General features: G+C 42.4%; 2 protein-coding genes across 2 annotated transcripts in view; both read left to right on the top strand.

Moving 5' to 3' along the window:
- The first annotated feature begins 1,405 nt into the window (after positions 1-1,405).
- On the top strand, positions 1,406-12,625 carry LOC146589987 (vitamin K-dependent protein C-like). Its single transcript, XM_085315288.1, has 8 exons — positions 1,406-1,511; positions 2,815-2,975; positions 3,954-3,978; positions 4,532-4,642; positions 5,279-5,419; positions 5,782-5,891; positions 6,831-6,948; positions 11,210-12,625. Exons 1-8 carry the CDS (start codon positions 1,406-1,408, stop codon positions 11,779-11,781), a joined length of 1,344 nt encoding a protein of 447 aa, XP_085171414.1. The 3' UTR covers positions 11,782-12,625.
- An 809-nt stretch (positions 12,626-13,434) lies between these two features.
- The window catches only part of LOC146589986 (coagulation factor IX-like), a gene marked incomplete at its 3' end in the record, with an annotated part of 9,208 nt that continues 2,888 nt past the window's right edge, over positions 13,435-19,754 (top strand). The window contains exons 1-6 of the mRNA XM_085315317.1: positions 13,435-13,628; positions 14,298-14,406; positions 16,508-16,668; positions 17,516-17,540; positions 17,668-17,781; positions 19,034-19,169. Of these exons, the coding sequence (XP_085171443.1) occupies positions 14,334-14,406; positions 16,508-16,668; positions 17,516-17,540; positions 17,668-17,781; positions 19,034-19,169 (509 nt within the window). The remainder of the gene's footprint in view (positions 13,629-14,297; positions 14,407-16,507; positions 16,669-17,515; positions 17,541-17,667; positions 17,782-19,033; positions 19,170-19,754) is intronic.

Raw genomic sequence — 19,754 nt, 5'->3', positions numbered from 1 at the left:
GAATGGCTGAATTGAGGGAAAAGAGTGTGTCAGTAAAGCTTCACAGTACACACACATGCATTCCCCAACTGTAATTTTATTTTAGATGCTGCTGCTCTTTTACACAAGTCCAGAATGGCTAAATTTTGAAACATAAACTTTGTGTGTAAGGAAAACTTGTTTTTGTGAAAGTCCACAGCCAAGCTGGTAAGGAGGGAAAAATAAAAGTTCCACACAACAGAGCTCTCCTCAGCAGTGCCACTGAATCTGAGCTGAGATCCCTTTCCTGGTGCCAGGGCAGTGCTCTTTCCAGTGAGGAACCCCAGTGGATGCACTGTTGCCCAGGTAACTTGCTTGGAGTCAGGCACTGTACAGCTCACAGATATGCTGCTATAAGAGCTGCCTTCAAAGAAGGGGAACACACTGATTTGTGCCATTTCTGAGGTATGGAAATTTCTGAAACATTGCATTTTTTCCCTCTAAAATTTTTATTATTCCAAATTCATATTGAACATCTTGGGTTAATGTGATCTAGTTCAGAACATCAGAAGCTGCAGTGCATTGGTACAGGCTCCTTGCCCTGCCTCTTCACCCGAGGTGCTAATGGGGGTGCCAGGATACCAACCATTGCACACGTGCATGGAGGGGGGCCTAGTTGCCTTGGTTGTTTTGTTGTGGAAACTTTAAGGAAAAAGTATGGTGGGAGGACTATTAAAAATAGCAAGTTGCACTCCTTTGGGGGTGACTGAGTGCTGTGAGAAGGTGGTGGGGTCTCAGAGACCTCAGCACTGATGTATTATACTTACACACCTTTTACAGGTGTGTAAGTATACTTAAAAGTATAACCATTACTATTTGTTAGAGAATCAAAAGCAAAAAAGCAGATCTGGAAAACGGCAGAGTGGATGCCTCCGCTGTTTCGCTTTTCTCCTACATGCAAGTGATTGTCAGGCTCCCCCTGCACACTGTTTGCTTAATGACTAAAAGGAAAGCGCTTCATGTCACTCCAGAGAGTAAATATCTGAAGTTACGGATTAACTAACTTCCAGCAGAGCTCATGGTGGAAGAACAGATCACACTGACTCACAGTGAATAAAGCAGTAAGTGCTTCAAAAGTATTGTATCCTTCAGGATTTCAAAGTGCAAATGTAATTAATGATGCATAAAGCTTGTCAAAGATGTCTAGGGTTAAGGGGAGGTGTTGGGGCAGACAAGAAATGTTCTGGCAGAGCTGCTGTTGTGATAAAGGGAACTGGCAGACCAGGCTGGAGAGTCTCTAATGAGCAGCTGCTTTGGAGCTAAAATCAGGGAGAAAGTCAAGGCACATCAGCATTCAGCCAGGGAGCTGCTCTGTGGGAAAAAATCAGTGAAGGAACTAGCTGACCTGTGTTAATAGAAACTTTCTCCCAGCAGGGTGTTCACTTTCATGCCTGCCTTTTCTTCCTTAGGTGATTCCTGCTGCAGTATGTGGAAGCTCGTCACTGTAGGGGTGCTGCTGGCAGCCTGCTCTTCACAAGTGTATGGTGCCTCAAGTAAGTTGCTCATTTTAGAGATATCCTTCACCCTCTTTCAGTTACTGCCATTGCATTTGTTTTGTTGTCAGTGACAGTGTGTGGCTGGATCATTCCCGTTAGAGATTGAATTCTTCACTCGAAGAGGTTCCCAGGCAGGGTGGCGAGCCACCATGGCTGCCTGGACCTTGCCTTTTTGAGCACTGTGAGCTGTCTGAGCAAGAGTATCGTGAAGCAGTGGCTCAGGCTTGCTCCTGCAACACAGAGCACTGACAGCTTCTGTTTTTTAGAGCAAGCTCTCTCAGTGTGCTGGAGAAGGCCTACTGCACTGCTAACAGCATTCTTCGGGAGGATCATCACCAGTTTTTAGCGGGCTCTACAAGTGTTCCAGCCAAAAAAGCAAGCAAGCCCTGAGCTGAAATGAATTGCTGTCTGAAATGTCACATGCAGAGAAATATGTTTCTGAGCAATTGTAGCCTTCCTGAGAACACAGCTGGAAACAGAGTCCGAGGAGCCTGCCTTTGCAGCTCACCTGCCTTGGCTGTTGGGTCCTTCCCTCTCTCTAACCGTAAACCCTGCTCTTGATGCCAGACCCTGCAATACACAGATCTTCATGGCTTTTGGCAAGGGGCAGTCAGCAGGTCCAGGTGATGTGCCTGGCAGTGAGCAGCTCTGAGGGACAGTGGGTGCTCTGCAGAGCTCATTGGCAGCCCCTTGGCAGGAGTGAACCTCAGACCCATTGCTGGAGCAGACCCACACACAGACAGGTGCCACGAAGCAGTAATACCTTTAACACTACTTACCAATTCCAAGGTGCCATGCTGGGCACAGGGCAGGAGTGTGCATTAGGAGTCTTGTAGTACCTATTTAGGGAGAAATGCACATGGACATGGCATAGAGCCCCTAGCCTTTGGGATACTGTGCTGTGGCAATTGTATAGAGCCCAGAGGATTTTATTAGCAACAATTCAAATTGCCATTGTAAAGCCAATCACTACCTACTTTTCAAATTCTTTTATTCCGTCTGTATCAACTGTGACTTCTCTGTGGTGCCCCTGGAGCAGGCCAGGCTTTCCACCCAGTATTTTCAGTTCATTGACTGATTGTCACACTTTGCATGACTGAGGAGGCTCTGAAACATCTCACACCTCATTTCAGCAGTACTCCTCTTGGGGCTTGGCATTGCTGAAAAACAGGCAGCAAGTTACTCAAGGTGATACTGTGCTCACTCAGAGAAAGGTCCAACAGCATCACACACACAGCATCAGCCTGTGCACAGCACTTCCAAGGATTCCCTGCTTGTGCTCTTATGTTTTTGCTTCCAGTATTTTACAGCGACAGAGATGCAAACCAAGTCCTGAAAATCCAGAAGCGGGCAAACTCTTTTTTGGAAGAGCTCAAGCCAGGCTCTGTGGAACGTGAGTGCAATGAAGAACAGTGTGACTTTGAGGAGGCCAGTGAGATATTTGAAACCAGAGAAGCAACAGTAAGTTGTTTTTGTAAGGATTAAAGTGACACTTAACCAATTGTTTGTTTTCTTAAAGTGTTGCTCTCCTGGGCATAGGAGAGCTCGCTATCAGCACTGAGTGTGCATCACTCCTGATTCCTAAGGTATAGGCATGTTTTTGAAAGTCATTATGTTAGAAAGATTAAGTTACCGCTTGTTCTTTGAGCCATAGCACTCGATTGCTCATGCATGCCCTACCTGACTCAACCATGAGATTCAGGTCCAAGCCAGATAATCCCAATCCCTGCTTGACCCCATTGGCTATTCTTGCTACCACAGAGTTTTTCAGTCCTTGCCTCTTGTCTGTTCCCCAACTCTGACTGCCTTTCAGTGCATCTCCCCAGTCTCCTACCTGTGCCTGACAAACATTTCTGCACCTTACTAGCTCTTCTCTCCTTCTCCAAACATCACCTTTTCAATCAGATGCTACATTTATCTTTCAAATCACTGGTTCCTGCACCTTTCCACCTTTGGCTGACATGTTAGCTTGGGCTTTTTCTTAGTGCCTTATTATTGCATTAAATACAGCAGGCTTGCTGCATAGGACTAACCCATCTTTGCTGTCCCTCAGACCGAGACTTCTTTCACTGCCTTCACAATCCCCATGTTTTGCCTAACTCTAAATAAATGTAACTGCACTTGACAATACAGGTGATTTACCTGGTAAAGTGTCAAGGAAACAGGGAGTCTGAGAGAGGATTCAGGGGAGTGGTGCTGGTGAGTCTGCAAGCATGGCAGGAGGGATCGGTGCTACGCAGGAGGTGGCTGTGACACATGAACCTGAGTACTGGCCAGTTTGTTGGTTTGTAGTGCCTGTCACAAGACTGTCAAGAAAAATGACACCGATCCTATTGACCAAAGTGCCGTGCTTTGTTGACCAAGACCATGATACATTTCAAATCCCTTGCTTGTGAAAAGTCTACTTCTAGTCTTAATGTAAGCTTTATTTCTCCACAGCTAGATTTTTGGAGCAAATATGTAGGTAAGTAAAAAAGACTTTCCTAATCATTTCTGTGTTTCCTCCTGTGTAACTAGTGTTCTGCATTTCTGCTGTTAGGTACCACATACTGATTCAAATTCTTCTTTCTTGTATGGGGTGTGCAAAGACAGTCTTTCTGTCCCATTTTATACACAACCTTCAGGAAAAGCTTCAAGTACCTCTGTGCCTATCATCAGTCATCTCCTTGGAGCTAAGCCACTGGTTAAAAGTGATCACTGATACTCTAATCCTGCCTGGTAGGGTCCAGAGCAAAGCCCCACCTTTGCTCTTTAGTCCCCCAGCAACCTGCCTTTGCCCTGCCTCGTTCTGCTCTTTCTTTCCCTTCTGCCTGCTCCGTTCACTCCACAGCTGTGCTTCAGAACCCAAACAAGCACCCTTGTCTCTGGGTCAGCACCGCAGAGTTATCACCATTTGGTGGCAGAAACTCTGGTGCACAATTTTGGGAGGATCTGCTGGTGTTGATGTTTGATCTCTGAGGCTCCTGAATCTGAGGATCCTAGGATTCAGGCTCTGGGTTTTCCTGCCTCTCTTTCAGATGGAGATCAATGTGTCCCACAGCCTTGTTCCAATGGTGTCTGCAAGGACAATATTGGAAAATTTTCTTGCATCTGTAACAAAGGATGGGAGGGAGCTTTGTGCAGTTATGGTAAGGCTGTCTTTAATCCACTGTATAGATAACATTATTAGTGATAGGGATCTCAGAGTATGGAGATCAACATTTTTGCGTTGCACAGTATACTTGCTTTCATTTCTGATGTGATTTCTGTGTTACTTCCTGACTTGGTAAAAGGGTTATTTGTGCTTATCGAAAGCAAAATTAATTTTGTGTTGCCATGGGGAAAGTTGGGAGATTTGAGACATCTAAGTTTTACAGAAATACTGGAAATAATTCAGTAAAATAGGATTTTCAGTGGCTTTAGACATGTCAGTACAATGGATGATGGTGAGGGGTCTTTTTACAATACAGGATTAAAAACAATCCGCTGCAAAGATCTGATTGTCACACTGTGATGATTTCTTCCTCTGGGTAAAGCTGGCTAGTGCACTCGGTGATGAGCAGTGACACATGCTGGTGTCTGACTCACACTGACGAAGAATATTTTCAGTCTTCAGTCTGTGCATGCCCTGACAGTAATCTCTGGGTTCTCCATCTCCCCACTGCCTTATTCTAGACTGTTTGCTGTCTCAGGCCCTCATGTCATTTTGCAGCTTTACCCTCCTGTGACTCTTCAGCTTTCCAGCTTCTCAAGTCTCTCTTGCTGTTCCTCTTTTTTTTCCCCAGAGGTCAAATACACCAACTGTTCTATCGACAATGGAGGATGTGAGCACTTCTGTAGGGATGACCCTGCCAACCAGTGCCGCCACTGCAGCTGTGCGTCTGGGTATCGCTTGATGAGCAACCATACCATGTGCAAGCCTGTTGGTAAGAAGAGGATGTTTGTAGTCCAGATTTGATGGAGGATTATTCATGTGTGAAATAAGAGTCTTTTACAGAATAATTCCTAATAATTTTCAAAGCACCCACTGCATAGAGAGTAGCTCTGTACCTGCATTTTCCAGCTCCGTGCCCACTTCATGGCCGTTAAGAATCCAACCTGTGCCTCTGCTTACCTCACTGAGCCATATAGGTAGATCAGGAAACTACCTCCTCCGCAAAGCAGCAAAGGATTCCACAAAGCCACTAATAGTACAGCCTAGTTTAGAGAGAAAGGGGAAAGCTTTTGGAAGAGGTTTTTTGTTAGGTCATCTGGTCTTTGCTAGTTAACTTCTCTGCATGTCTTCTAGTGGAGTTCCCTTGTGGAAGAGTGAAAGCGGACCATGTTGAAACCAAAGGAGGATTCAATATTCGGCTCATTGATGGGAAACCAGGAAGAAGAGGAGACAGCCCTTGGCAGGTGAGGAGAAAAGAATAGATATTTCCAGAATAGCTCTCCCTGCCCAGCTATTCCAGAAAGGCTCCTACATTAGCAGTGACAGCATCATACAAAGCTATGATTACCTTGGCATAGATTTTCCAAGAGTAACTTGAAAGTTAGAGTACCAGAGAAATAGTTTCTCATCTGTTAGGACTCTGGGCTTGTCACTGTTGCCAAGCTTTTTACCTTGCCAACAGTGCCAAGAGAAGGGACAGTGATGAACTCACGTATTCTGTCACTCTGTGCTGGGGAGGCCACTTCATCCCTGCAGCTCATGCAGCCTGCTACATGCTGCAGCTACCGTAGAGCATTAAGGTAGGAGTGGAAGGTAATTTCTCTCCCTTTCTGTTTGTAGCTGTTCTTATAAACCTTATCTGTCATAAGTTCAAGTTGGCAGGTTTAGTCAGCAGAATGTGCCATAGCTTCATAGAGCAAGTTGGGATGTCAGAAAGAGGAGCACTTGCAGAGCGAGCATGCCATGAAGCTAGTGAGCGCGTATACTCAGAGCCTAGTTCCTCTTTGACATAAAAGGCCCTTTTACACCATCACATGAGAATTGCAGCCTGAGACAACATACTGTCTTCTGACATGCAGTGGACAGAAGAATAATCACCTCATTTGAGCTCAGGGTTTCAAAGTTTCTGAAGTATCCAAGTGCTTCCTCACCATGACCAACATCATCCCTTTCTGATTTGGATAAAGCCAGCCCTCATGCAAGAAAAATACTCTTTAGTCCTTTGTAGATGTTCCATAGAGATCTTCTTCATAGTGCTTTTATCCCACTGCAGAAGCTTTGACTTCAATAAATGTAACATGCTTTGGTGCCTGAGGCATTAGTGTATTTTGCAACCAGGAAGAGTGTGTATTTTTTGTGAGCCATATTTCCTGTGATGTGAGATCTCTCTGTCTTTCTTTCAGATTATGCTGCAAAATAGCAATGGGAAATTTCTATGTGGGGGCGTTCTCATCCATCCATCTTGGGTCCTAACAGCAGCACACTGCGTTGAAACACGAGAGGGGCTTAAAGTAAAACTTGGTATGGAGAAAAAAAAATTATCCTCCTTTTTTAAATGCAGCTCTTTCATTCCCAAGGTTTGTCATCTCAGGAGAAAAAACAGTAGGTTATAAAGGTGAAAGTCCTTCTGGATATAGCAAGTGGGTTGTTCAGGTAGCATTTTAATATGCACTTTAACCCAAATCAAAAAATATTAGTAAAACCACATGATTTTGCTTGAGCAGCTGTCTACTTACCGTGAGAGTGAACTTAAGTCTTCTTGAGCTTTACTGCCTGTCTTGAAGGTAGAAAAATGGAAAAGTTAAGGTAATCTGTGCTCTCAAATTTAGATTGTGTTCTAGGAAAGCTCTTCTGCTTGTGTATTTCTGCTGGTAAAAGTATTTAAGGTCACCCCAATGCTAAAGAAACTCTTTTTTCCAAAGTGTATGTAAAGTCTTGAGCCCAGGAGGAGAAAGAACCTAGGTATGCATCAGTGTCACAGTGTCTCTTCCTACCTTTTGATATATTTGAATGTCTTGGCTTAAGAGAGTTGGTGGAGAAGGAGGAGAGGTGTTGCAGAACAGCAATACTGACAGATGAGCTGTAATGTAGCTGTTACTAGCACTGCTGCACTTGAGCATGACAAAACGTATATGGGGTACAGTACCGCTCTTGAACTAACAGATAAAAATAATTAGTGTTCCATTCAAATTTAAGTAGTTTCTTCTGTTTTATTGTTTTCTATCTACTATTGGTGACATTAGAGGGATATTAGCTGAACTGCTTTCTTTCTCCTTTAGTGAAAAGGTTGTTTCAGTAAGTGTGGAAGGTCTTGGAAATGTATTGGGTTTTGTATGTTCCATATGCATTGTTGACGTGAAAACATGTGAGGCCAGAAACATTTAAGGGATGTATGGATGGATATGTTTATGTCCATCCTCCATTTTGTTCAACGTACAGGATGAATGGAGAAGTATGCAATATTCCCTTGTGTTCTCTTAGTGCCAGAATAACCATTTTTTCTAGAGGGATTTCAAAGTAGAAGTGACCGTGGTAGCTTATAAATATACACATAAACTGTGCATACCGACTACGCATCTACAAACACTTAAAGTTAATAGTAACTTTCTTCCCTATTGAGTGATTGTTCATACGTACTTTCAGGTTATAGTGAGTCCTGAGAAGCAGAAACTTCTGCAGGTTACTTGATAAAGGGTCTTGGAATGTTTTTTGGGGAAAAGTAGCTACTGAAGGCTATGTTGGAATCCTCCGTGGTGCTTGACGTAGTTGTGAATGGAACTTCATTGGGACAGACCTGCAGGTCTCAAGGATGGAAATATTGCCTAGGGGAAATATTGAAGATGTACTCAGATCACTCCACCTGGGTCTCATACTGCAGGTCTTGGTGGAGATCTGTCCCGTGTGACAAGCTTTCAGCTGGGATAGCCGTGCCCAAAGATCTCTTTCTGCAGCAAGGGAAGAAGGGGTAGGATCTGTCAAGAGAGTCTTGTGCTATCCAAATGGGGGTGGGAGGGGAGATAAGCAGTTTTCAAAAGCTGCTTTTGAAAAGGATGGTGTCAGCACTTGAGAACTCTGTTTTGAGAAGGTTAATTTTTTTGGCTCACCTGAAACTCAGGAGACACCTTACACACAAATTTGTAGAATGCACATAATTTATAATGAATACACAAAATAATTGGTAGTGTAAAAATGATCAGCAAGAAGGAGGTGAATCTTTCCCAGTTTTCCAAGTTACCCACAAGACCTTCCTTAACACATGAAGCAAATGTATGGCCATGGATTGTGAGTTGTGACTTCTGACAGGAGAACCCCTCTCATTAAGCCTCAAGGAATCTTGCTGTGGTGACATGGAGTCCACAGAAAGGCCCTCTACAGTGGTGTGGGGTGCGCGTGCAGGGCTCAATGGCCACAGCCTGGGACTTCAACAGCAAGAGAAAGAAAAATCTTAATATCTAGATGATACTCCAGGTCAAGTAAAAAGGGAACCTTTCTAAGACCCAGCTTAACATCACGTGGTGGTCCTTTCACATGCATCTTTTGGGCACTTCAGTGCCACCAAAAAAGCTGATTCTCATCAGGAAAGGACACACGTGCTCTAAACCCTAGAGACATCCACCATCAAGGCTCTGAGATGCCTGGAATGGAGGCATCACTGTGCTAGGGCAGGTGTGAACTCCGTGACCGTAACAAAGGCATTTATCATGAAACTGTGGAGTTCCTACTAGACCTGCTTCTATCGACTGACTTCATCCTGCTGTGCCTCTCTGCTGACTGTCTGTAAGAGCAAAACTGGAGAGGAAGCTTGTGTCAAGGTTTGCAGTCAGGAGGTTGAGCAGTAGTGTAGGATCCTAGAGCAGGATTCACATGGATTGTTGATGTCTGAAATGAAAAGTTACATCTTGGAGTAGCTAAAGTTCTGGAAGATGGGCTTGAGAACATCATCCCAAATCTCCTGCTGACAGCTCTTGTTCGTACCTCTCCAGGTTACAGCACCAACAAGAATATTCAGAGCTCCAAGAAAGCAGAGCAGAGAGGTGGATGTAACAATAGTTGCATCAATTCAAAATACTAAGTCTCTCCCTTTCGAGAACAGATCTTACAATTCCTTGTTTATGTAGAACCTCAGGGTAATATTTTTCTGCCAGCTACAAAATATCATTTTCCTTAATGTGTAGAAGGGACTAGATGTGTTTCACACAGTTTCTAGGTTCAGTACCTCTAGGTGTGGATAGGACTTTGAAACTCTTGGGGTAGATAACAACTGAGAAAGGAAGTATTCATGACCAGAGGTCAAAAGGATGTCCTCTTGTGGAGGTGTTTGGAGGGGAGAAGGGAGAAACTGCTTTGGTGGAGCTGCTGCAGGAGCTGTTGCTCACCTGTTTGTAGTTGGCTGTCAGGAGCTAGAGAGTCCATGGCCATACTTGTATACAGAGCATGTGAAGCCTGGCTGAAGGTATGGTCCCACACAACTCCACTGGCTTCTCCAGAAGAGGTGCTCTCACAGTGACCGAGTCCACAGTCACTTCAGTGAATTCTGAGGTCTAAAGCAGAGCTTTGTAGCTGTGAAGATAGGAAAAAAACCTGCCCCTTACCATTGGGAATCCATGACAGCCAGCCCCCTGCCAAGGTTGCTGCAAAATGAATGCACGTAGTAAGAAATTCTGCTCCAAGAGCACTGCCACCATGAAGAAGAGAGGTCGTAGTAGCAGGGAAAAAATGGATTTGTGTGTAATGGCTTGATAATAACAACCTCTTCGAGTTTTGGTACTATATAATACAGGTGCCTGGCAGATCCGTTTCAGGTATGGAAGCGTGCTGTTCCCTGTGGGTATATATGGTAATGTTGGCTGTCTGCAAAGGAGCAAGAAGAGAGACTCAGAAATAAGTGATCTGGAAATCCAAGACTAGACTTGAGAGGTGTTTTGAGAATCTAATTCTTGATTGGTCTTAAGGCTGTTACACTTGGAGACACTGTGACTCTTTTACGGGAAAAAAACCCACACAATTAATTTTTGTGACTCACTCTCAAGATCATATTGGACAGATCCTTCTCTGTCTTTTCCAGTGTATCACATACAAATGACTTGTTCTTGCCTTTGTGGCTCTTTTCAACTTAGTTTCCTATTCACTTTTGCATAACTGCTTGGCTCATGAAGTGGCCATGATTGTGTAGTACAAATAATGACGGAGAAGTCTTAAGTGGTCAGAAACTCTTTAAAATACAGCTCCAAGGTTTTAAAAAAGGAGCAGTCTTTGCTAATATGTCACATTTATCTTTTAGATTCTGAATTTCAGTCATTCAGATACTGGATATACAGCAAAACACTCATACTACTGTAAATTTCTTGCTTTGCTGCACTCTTGGTCTTCCAGGTTTTAATACTGACTCTAAGAAGATTATTTTCCTCCTCAAGAGTATCTCTCTAGTTACACGCAGAGTACAGTAATATGGACATAACATGGCAATGCAGAAGCATTTCAGTTTCTCAACTGATGAGCCTAACTCTGGAGTACTAATTCATTTAGTACCACATTTATTTATAGTACAGACAAATATGAAAAAGAGTAAAGATTTATCATGCATTAAATTAAATTGAACATGTTAACCTAAAAACAAAATGAGCAAATGTCTCTGTTGCAAGGATATTAAAAGCGGAACGTAGACTCCTAAAGCCCCAGTGTAATCCAGAGACTTTAGTGGTGAAGGTGAAGGAGGACTCCCTTTGCTTTGACAGATCAGAAAGCTCAGGAACATCTCTCATCTTCTTGTTTGCTCTTCCAGGTAAATATCACCGTTTCCGTACTGAGGCGGAGGAGCAAACCATTTGGGTTGACAAACATGTGAGCCATGAAAATTATAACAAGGAGACTTCTGACAATGACATAGCCATGCTGCACTTGGCTGAGCCTGTGACGTATAACAAATACGTGCTCCCTATCTGTCTTCCCACCAGGGACCTGGCAGAACATGAGCTGACAACAAATGGGAAGCAAATGGTGATAACTGGCTGGGGCAGCACAAGTGAGGTTGCCAAGAAGAATTACTCTGCTGTCCTCAGTTATATTGAAATCCCCATGGTTCCCCGGAATGAGTGTGCCCAAGCTATGAGATTTGCTATCTCTGATAACATGCTGTGTGCTGGGAGCTTAGGAGACAAGAAAGATTCCTGCAGTGGGGACAGTGGAGGCCCCATGATCACTAAATTTAGGGATACTTGGTTTCTGGTTGGACTAGTGAGCTGGGGCGAAGGCTGTGGAAGACTGGAGAAATTTGGAGTCTACACCAAAGTTAGCCAGTACCTTGAGTGGATCCAACGCCACATAGATGACATGTTTGCTTCTTTTAAGGGTTGATTCTTACATTGTGAGTCTGGAATATTGTGGCTGTGTGCTAGTGACAGTAAGCAGTGTAATGTACTGTCAAATCTTCAGGATTAAATATTGCATATATCTTAACCTCGTGTACTGTTTTCCGTGGTACTTTTTCTAGCTTATGTTGTTTATTTGTAACGTGGTCCTACTCAGGCCTTACAGCCAAGAAACAGTACCCTGTTAAGCTTAGATGCTGTAAACGATAAGGTTGTTCATGGTGCAAAGGATATGCCTTTGAAGAGTAAAATGACTGAACTGGTTTGAGAGGTGAGGAAGGGCAGGAGAAGACTGAATTAGAGAGACCAATTTAGGGAAGTGGTTCAAAAATCAGTTTAGTAATACAGTTCTGTCACCTCAGCTTTACTCTGTCACATTATCCACAATCATTAATTTGGTTTGCTCTGCATTTGCGTAGCTTTTCTTTCAACACAATGAAATTTTAACAGGATCATCATTGCCTCCACTCATTCACATTTTACTCCAGTGCTCACAGATTAAGTTAATTAAACAGGTCAGCAGAACTTCTCCATATTTTCAATTTCTTGCAAAATCAGTGCCTGATTTTCTCCCTGCATGCACCTCCTTAAAAGTCAATGCTTCTACTGTTACTCAAAAGAATTAATTCCAAGCTTTTGCATACTCTTTTTATCTTAATGTCTGTAAATCTCTTCTAATTAGTACGATAAGCAAATTATTAGAAAAGAATGCTTATGTTAGTGAATGCAATCAGTTGCAGGCAATATTAGCCTACCTAGTATTTACTGATAACTTTTTTGTTTGCATCTGTATCTATATGTATTTGACAGTAAATAAAATAAAGATATATAGCACCAATAAAGCCACAGGAAGCAGTAATAGTCAAAATGAAGTTTAATGCAATGACAGTTTTTGCAGGTTTAAAAATTGGTATCAGAATTTATAAGAAATTTAATATGCTCTCAAGCAAAGAGGCTTAATATCCCTTGAATTTGTGGCCTTAGGCTTGCTGACTCACAAGCTGCTTACATGTTTGTTAAGCAAGTGCTGAGGTTGATTCTTGCATAAAAGTAGCAACGCTCACAGGCCAAGGGCTTCACGTTGGAGGCGAGCTGAAACCAAAGATTACGTTCAGCCCCCTCTGTCTCTCTCTCTCTCCCCTACACGCACACTTTTTTCTTCGGTGCTAGATTTAAAAATGAATAAATGTTAAAGAATTATGCTTCTTTGAACAGCAGCTTTCTAGCCAAGGCCTGAATTGGGAATATAAGCTTCTGAGAAGACTGAGGTTGCTAGACATTAAATTAGAAGGAAAAACAGCATTGTATTCAAAATCAGTAAAATGTGTCTTAACTAGAGGCTGTAATGTCTGTGAATAGCCATGATTACTGCAGGGCAGTGTTTGCCCTCCTGCTGTGAATCCTCCTACACGCTCACAACTTTGCATATTTCAACAGAAGGGTCCATAGAGGAGCTTGGGTATTTTCCATGTCAGTTGATCTTACCTACTGAAAGAAGATGGAGCTTCAAAAATCCTCTCTCAAAAACACCAATTTTTCCTGAAAAAAGTTGTTGCAGGGAAGTGACTTTTGTTGCTGGAGGATGTTTTTAAAGATAGCTTTTTAAGAATATGTGTGTATGTGTGTGTGTGTGTAGAAACACATGCACACCATTTTATTTTGATTTTGGGTTCCAGGTGTGTTTCACAGAATCCAGAAGGTTGTTTCTCCTCTGTCAATATTTGTGACTGGTTAATGATCAATCTCTTGACCTCATGGCTGTTCCTGGTGTACATCCAAATCTCTCTTCTGTCTTCCCTTAAGAAAACAGAAAAGAAAAGGGAAAAAAAGTGAGTATAATTGTATGGGTTTCTGTAAAGCGAATGTATTCTGGGTCCTGTGTTTTGGAAGATGACACAAATAGAGAAATAACTCCTATCAAACCCTGGCAAAATTGTTGAAACTGTGAAAATAAAGAAGTACAAACTTCTCTCTCATAAAATTTACTGCCAGGTATGTGGTGGCTAGTTTCCTAATAAAAATTCTAGCATATGGTCTTATTAAATAAGACAGTCAGTAATTACACGACAGCTGCTGTCATTAGAAACAACTGGCTGAACCGTGTGGCTCCGACCTCAGCCTGGGATCCTTCGCAGTTTAAACAAGGCTGTCAGGGGAGCTGGCTTCTGCTCAACTTGGGCCTGATCCATGCCTGTCACGTTCGTCAGAGCTTTGCTGCCACTTCCATGGGCTTTGGATCAGACCCTGTGCCACTCTCTTGAGCGATGTCAATCTGTACACGTTGCCTTGTGAACTACGGGGATTCCTGTTTTAGTATGCATCATCAGTGTTGTTAGAGCAAGAAAAAGGAAATCAGAGCAAAATTAATCCATTAGTTTTTGTTCTTTTTTCTGTCTTCTGTCCTCTTGCTTCTACTTCTGTCTCTTTTTTGCTCTCTGCTTGACCCTTGTTGCCTTTGTGATGGTATGCCAGTTTCATTCTCCTTTTCCCTCTGCAGGTAAGCAGCAGGAAGCCAGAGGATTCCAAAAACTCACTAAAATGGAGAGAGGTTCCTCACTTGTGATGTTTCTCCTACTAATGTGCTCCATCAACAGCAGCTGTCCATATTCAGGTAGGTACTTCTGAATTATGTTTTTAACCTAATTGTCTTGTAGTGAGCATCCTGGCGTTCAAACTGAAACCACATTCTTTTTCTGAAAACAAACTCCTGAGTGTTCAGGAAGCACTTCCTGAAATTCACAAGAGAAAAATGAATATTCATTTATATTTGGGAAAGAAATCACCATTCTTATCTTCCTGTGTAGACCACTGTCTTGTGACAACTCTTCTCTTTGTGACACTGGAACGAAAATTCAAATTACTTTTGCAAAGCCACGTTTTCAAATTTGGGGAACTAAAATTAGGCACTTTGGGCATGTTTTCTAGGGCCTTTATGTTGATTTTTACTATTACTACTAGTAGCATATGACTTCAAAGAGCCTTAGAACAGAGTGCAAGAATGGAAAGGATAATGTGGCTGTCCTTGCAGAGGAAGGAAGAGTAGAAGATAGCAGGAGTGACATCTGTAGACTAGAAGGCTTTACAATAGGTGTGGCCTCTGTATGGTGGTACTTACTGTACGTATATCCTTTAAAGATGACTCCAGAACTCAACTGATAATGGTAACTTCACTGATGTGAGGGAAAGGTGTTTTCCCTGTTACCAGACAGTAGGATCTCTCCAAAGCTTTTCTCAGCTAAGAGTTACTGTGAACTGTTTCTAATTGCCTAGAAGTGAAGCAATTTAGTATTATTCTAGAATTTCAGTGATTGATAAAGATACTTGGGCAAATGCAAAGCAGTGTGTGCCTTAATGGTCCATCTGCAAAACTGGGTTCTCTGTAAGAGGGTTTTGACTTCTGTCTAGGTCACTAAACTGTGAGTAGGAAAATAGCACTGTTAAATGCCTGATGTATGAAGTTGTAGTAAACTATGTCAGATTTACAAGATGAGCTTTTTCTTTCTGAACACTTCTTAGCAGTATTTTTTCACAAGCTTTCTTTCAGGTGCAAAGGCTTTGGATGTAGGGCCATTCTTCTGGAAGTCTAACAAAAAGGCAAAAATCTTCTCTAAATAGTGGCTTAGGGCTCAATTCAGTCCCTACGTGTAAGGGTCCAGAGGTGTCCAAGATGGTATATTGTATCCATAGAACCACAAGGGCTGAGAGGAAGAGAAGAAAGGAGCTGCAGTGCAACAGCTGAAGGCCAAGCCAAGTACCCTGTGACATCTCAAATGTCATTAGAAACTTGGGTGGGCAACTGAATTAAACCTGCTCCATCACTACAGAAATGTGTATGTTCCTACTGGCTGAAAAGTCCCTGGGGCACTACACTTCAGCTAGAGGTGCCATAACAAGGACTCGCTATTAATAGAAAGGGCGGCACCAGGAGGTATATAACGTTATTGTCGCATTCCCTCGTCTCTGGAGGCCACTCCTCCCTTAACTTAGAGACAGTCGTAGCTCTTAAGGCCTTGCATAAAATACTATTCATGCACTAGTCTGCAAGTCTCAGTAATGAACCATCACGTTCTTCCTTCCAAATATGATGGAACACACTGGAACAAGGCGTCCAAATTCCTCAAACAAAAGACACGTGAGTGTGAAGTTCCCAGACTGTGGGAGCTGTGCTGCCCTCTGGGATCTCTTCCCAAGACACAGCCAGTGCCGCCAGTACTGTGACCGTGCTCATCAGCAACCACAGCTTGAGCATCATGACACAGACTTTGGGAACTGTCTAACTGCAGTAGAAGATTTTTCTTGTAAGAGTGATGAAATCTTTAATAATGTAAGATATTTTTATGGGTAGTCATAGCTGCCTAAGTTTTAAGCCCTTTCCAAAAGAGAAAGCAATCTAAAAATACTCAGTATTATTTCAATAGTAAATCTTAAATTACCTTGCCTGTCATTGGCACCATTAAAAAAACCTCTAGTTCAAATTGATGAATTTTGAGATTTTTTTTTAAGTGAACTAGTCTTTTGATCCACTAAAATAAAGCTTAAAGTAGTAACGCCTTTTGTTGGAACACGGACTAATTTAACTTCCCTTTTGGTGGCTTAAATAGATTTTCTTCCCCTTCTTTATCTTATTTATCCAACTGAAAGCATGCATGACTTACTGTAATGATGGATTGTTGTCCTCCAGTATGACTAACTGTTCAATTTTGTCTATCTAGTGTTTATAAGAAAAGATAAAGCACATGAGGTGCTGAAGGTCCATAAACGTGCCAACTATTTTCTGGAAGAGATTCGTCCAGGAAACTTGGAGAGAGAGTGCATTGAGGAAAAGTGTTCCTTTGAGGAGGCCAAGGAGATTTTCCACTCACAGGAGAAAACGGTGAGAAACTTTATTTTAGGAAAAAGAAAGTTAATAGTCACTGAGATCCAAGAAATTGTTTTCAACCAGAAGTTCCACTGACAGATAAATCATATGCTCTAACTTCAAGTGATTTAACAATAGTAAAAATATTATACCCTTTTTAGTTGCGTTTTTACTCTAAGCTCCAATTACTTAATTAGCTGTGAAGACACAATGCAGAAAAGGTGGAGATGTAAGTTAGATTTTTGTGGAATGTGAGTATGAAGTGGAATAGATCTTCCTGATGAACATGCTGGGTGGATGTTCTCATTTCAATACCACCTGATTCTGGGATTGTATGATCACTCACATGATAGTTCTGAAAAAAAAAATAATTCTGCTTAAGCTGAAATATTAATCAAACAAGAGGTCTTAAGACTTTCAAAGCTAGGAAAGGCTGAACAGAGGATTGAGACTGTAATTTTAAATAGAGATGTCTAATTTCTCTTGCACTATCCCTGAGTTACTGCGGTGATGTCTGTGTTACAGCAGGTAGTGCAGTGCGGTAGAAATGGCTCTTCAGAGTGGAGCACTTGGTGTTGAGGGGCTTTACGCTGGTGCCATGCACCCCTTCCTGACTGGAGCATTTGGGGATCTAATCTTCCAGTTTATTTATGTCCCAGTATACTCCAGTTCACACATACTGTGACTGGTCCATGATACACACCAAAACGTGCTGCGCAGTGATGATCAGATTTGCTTTAAGAATATATTTCATGGTTCTAATTTACCTGCACCCTAGCAAACCTGTCTCTTTTTAAATATGTTCAGTAACCAGTATGACTGCTTGCTGACTGTTTTCTTCATTTGTGATTTCTTCTTGCAGATGGAGTTTTGGTTCAATTACAAAGGTAGGTTAGAAAAAGTAATTTTTTCATCTATTTCTTCTGTTCTTGCTGGGTGCAAAGAGCTATGTGAAAGCTTAAAGCCATGCTTCTAATTGCTGGAATTAAACTATGCCTCTTTCCTTTCTATTAGGTTTAAATCCATGTAACGCAAATCCCTGCAAGAATGGTGGAATCTGCAAAATAAGACACTACAATTATTTCTGCATCTGCCCTCCAAAATTTGGAGGAGATAACTGTGAAAGAGGTGAGTAGAGGAAATACACACATTAAGTGGCATCTTGAAGGATTAAAGCTGGAAATTGTTCCTTGTACACTTGAGCTAAACCTTTGCACAGTCTTTTCTTTGAGGCTATCAGTGTTGCCTGTATCTGTCTGATATGTCACTGGTCTGTTGTTCAATACATTAGAACAGTATTTTCATACGCAATGTGCTTGGGCAGCACCATCCTAGAAAGGGAATCATGAAGTGACAGTGACTGTTGCTACTCTTAGCTCTGCTGTGCTAAGCAAGAGGGTAGCATTGCCCTCTGTTACACCGAAGCATCTCAGTTCTGGTCTCTTGTGCTGGTCTGTACAAGCCCAGGGGAAAGCACTTGGCCATCTCCTGTCGGCCCCCCCAAGAAAAGACAGGGGACTACTACTTTTTATCACTTTAAGGTAGAGGGCTAACAAATCTAGTAACTCCTGCCACAGAAGCTTCTGCTGGAACTCTTTCATGCTGTGGCCCTGTTCTCTTTTTGATTTTATATTGATTAATTGCATTGGACTTATTAGCCAAAAAGCTCGGTGTTAACAAACAATTCTGTATTTATGTTTCAATGCATGAATGATGAAAAAGGAACCAGAAGATCTCTGTACTCCTTAGGGCCAAGGGTCCAATATGAGATACTGTCTGCAGCTCGCAAGTGAAAATGAGGCATGAAATTATAGCAAAAACAAAACTGAGGTGGAAACAGAGAATTGAGAGAAAATTTTTTCCCTTGGTTTATTTTTGCCAACCTTTTCACAGTAAAGCAATTTTTTTTTTAATGCAGCAGTACATGAAACAGCTCTGACAATTTCTGGCAGACTTGGCCACCCACCAAAGAAACTTAATACTTTAAATCTGCCCTGGTACAAGAGATAAGACTTGCAGAAGGACCAAAAATGGATGCATTTAGAAGTGTGTGCTCTTCTCAGCCATGCTCTATAGACAAAAGACCTAGGTCTAAACTATGGCCTTAAGGCAAAGCTGACAAATACAAAATGCTAAAAAAAAAAAAAGAGGACTAAAACAGATACAAAGTAAGGCCATGTGCTTGGTTTGCTACAAATCATGGTGTTTTTCTGGAACTGTAAGAGATAATTTCCTCTTTTCTGGTGCCACATTACTGCAGATTTTTTTTTCTTATGCTCTGTCATAATTTCTTTCATGTAATGACCATTGTAGAAACTGTGTGCTGCTGAGGCACCTGTCCATAGCAAAAAACAAGTGACTGTGTATGCTTCCATTGCAGAAAAGCTGGAGTGCTGGTATAAGAACGGGGGGTGCTGGCACTATTGCCAAGACACTGAAAGAGCCTTTCATGTGGTGTGTTCCTGCGCAAAGGACTATACCCTGCATGAGGACGGGAAGAAATGTGTGCAGTCAGGTAAAGTGTTCAACTCGAGAGTTACTGCGGGTGAAGAGCAGTTTTACAGGCACTGTCATCTCTTTGTGGCAACTTGCACTTGCTGTATTGGAGAGCAAAAAAAAAGTTAGGCTGCTTCTCCATCAGCTGTTTCCCTGATCCAGTGTCCCCATGAGCAGGTACTGGGCAAAGGAGCAGCGGTACGTGGGCTGTGATGGGATGTGGCAGCACAGACTTAGATCAACTTACTTATAACTGAGTCACACTTCGGTTCGTAGAGAGGGTCCTGACCTCATCCCAGCTCCTTTAAAACTCGTGTTACTGCCCCTGTCACAACAGGCACCGTGGGAGGCGAATCCTATGACCTGATGAACTTGGTCTTGAAGTGAGCACGTGGCAGGCTGCTCCTGTTGTAGCCAGCCCTGTCTGATGGCTGTGCTTCAGAAAAGGCACAGTCTTGTGCTGCATTTTCCAGTTAGTTATTTAGTTCTGATCAGGTCTTGGGTGGGGGGGGGAGGGGCAAGCTACAGCTGGGCTTTTTTGGCCATTGCAAAGGCAATGTTTTTTGCTGGGATCTGAAGTACGAGGTTTGAAGTTCATTCCTGGG

The sequence above is a fragment of the Rhea americana genome, unplaced genomic scaffold (genome assembly GCF_003343005.1).
Source record: "Rhea americana isolate MKP2758 unplaced genomic scaffold, rheAme1 scaffold_426, whole genome shotgun sequence".
NCBI lineage: Eukaryota > Metazoa > Chordata > Aves > Rheiformes > Rheidae > Rhea > Rhea americana.
Note: the sequence above shows the minus strand (reverse complement) of the source record. Positions and strands in the feature narration are given on the sequence as shown.

Bases quoted from the DNA above. Each gene is read 5' to 3' on its own strand.
- LOC146589987 (XM_085315288.1), top strand. From the start codon at position 1,406: ATGCCTGCCTTTTCTTCCTTAGGTGATTCCTGCTGCAGTATGTGGAAG. The intron at 1,512-2,814 runs GTAAGTTGCTCA...TTTTGCTTCCAG, and splicing joins ACAAGTGTATGGTGCCTCAA to TATTTTACAGCGACAGAGAT. The intron at 5,892-6,830 runs GTGAGGAGAAAA...TCTTTCTTTCAG, and splicing joins GAGGAGACAGCCCTTGGCAG to ATTATGCTGCAAAATAGCAA.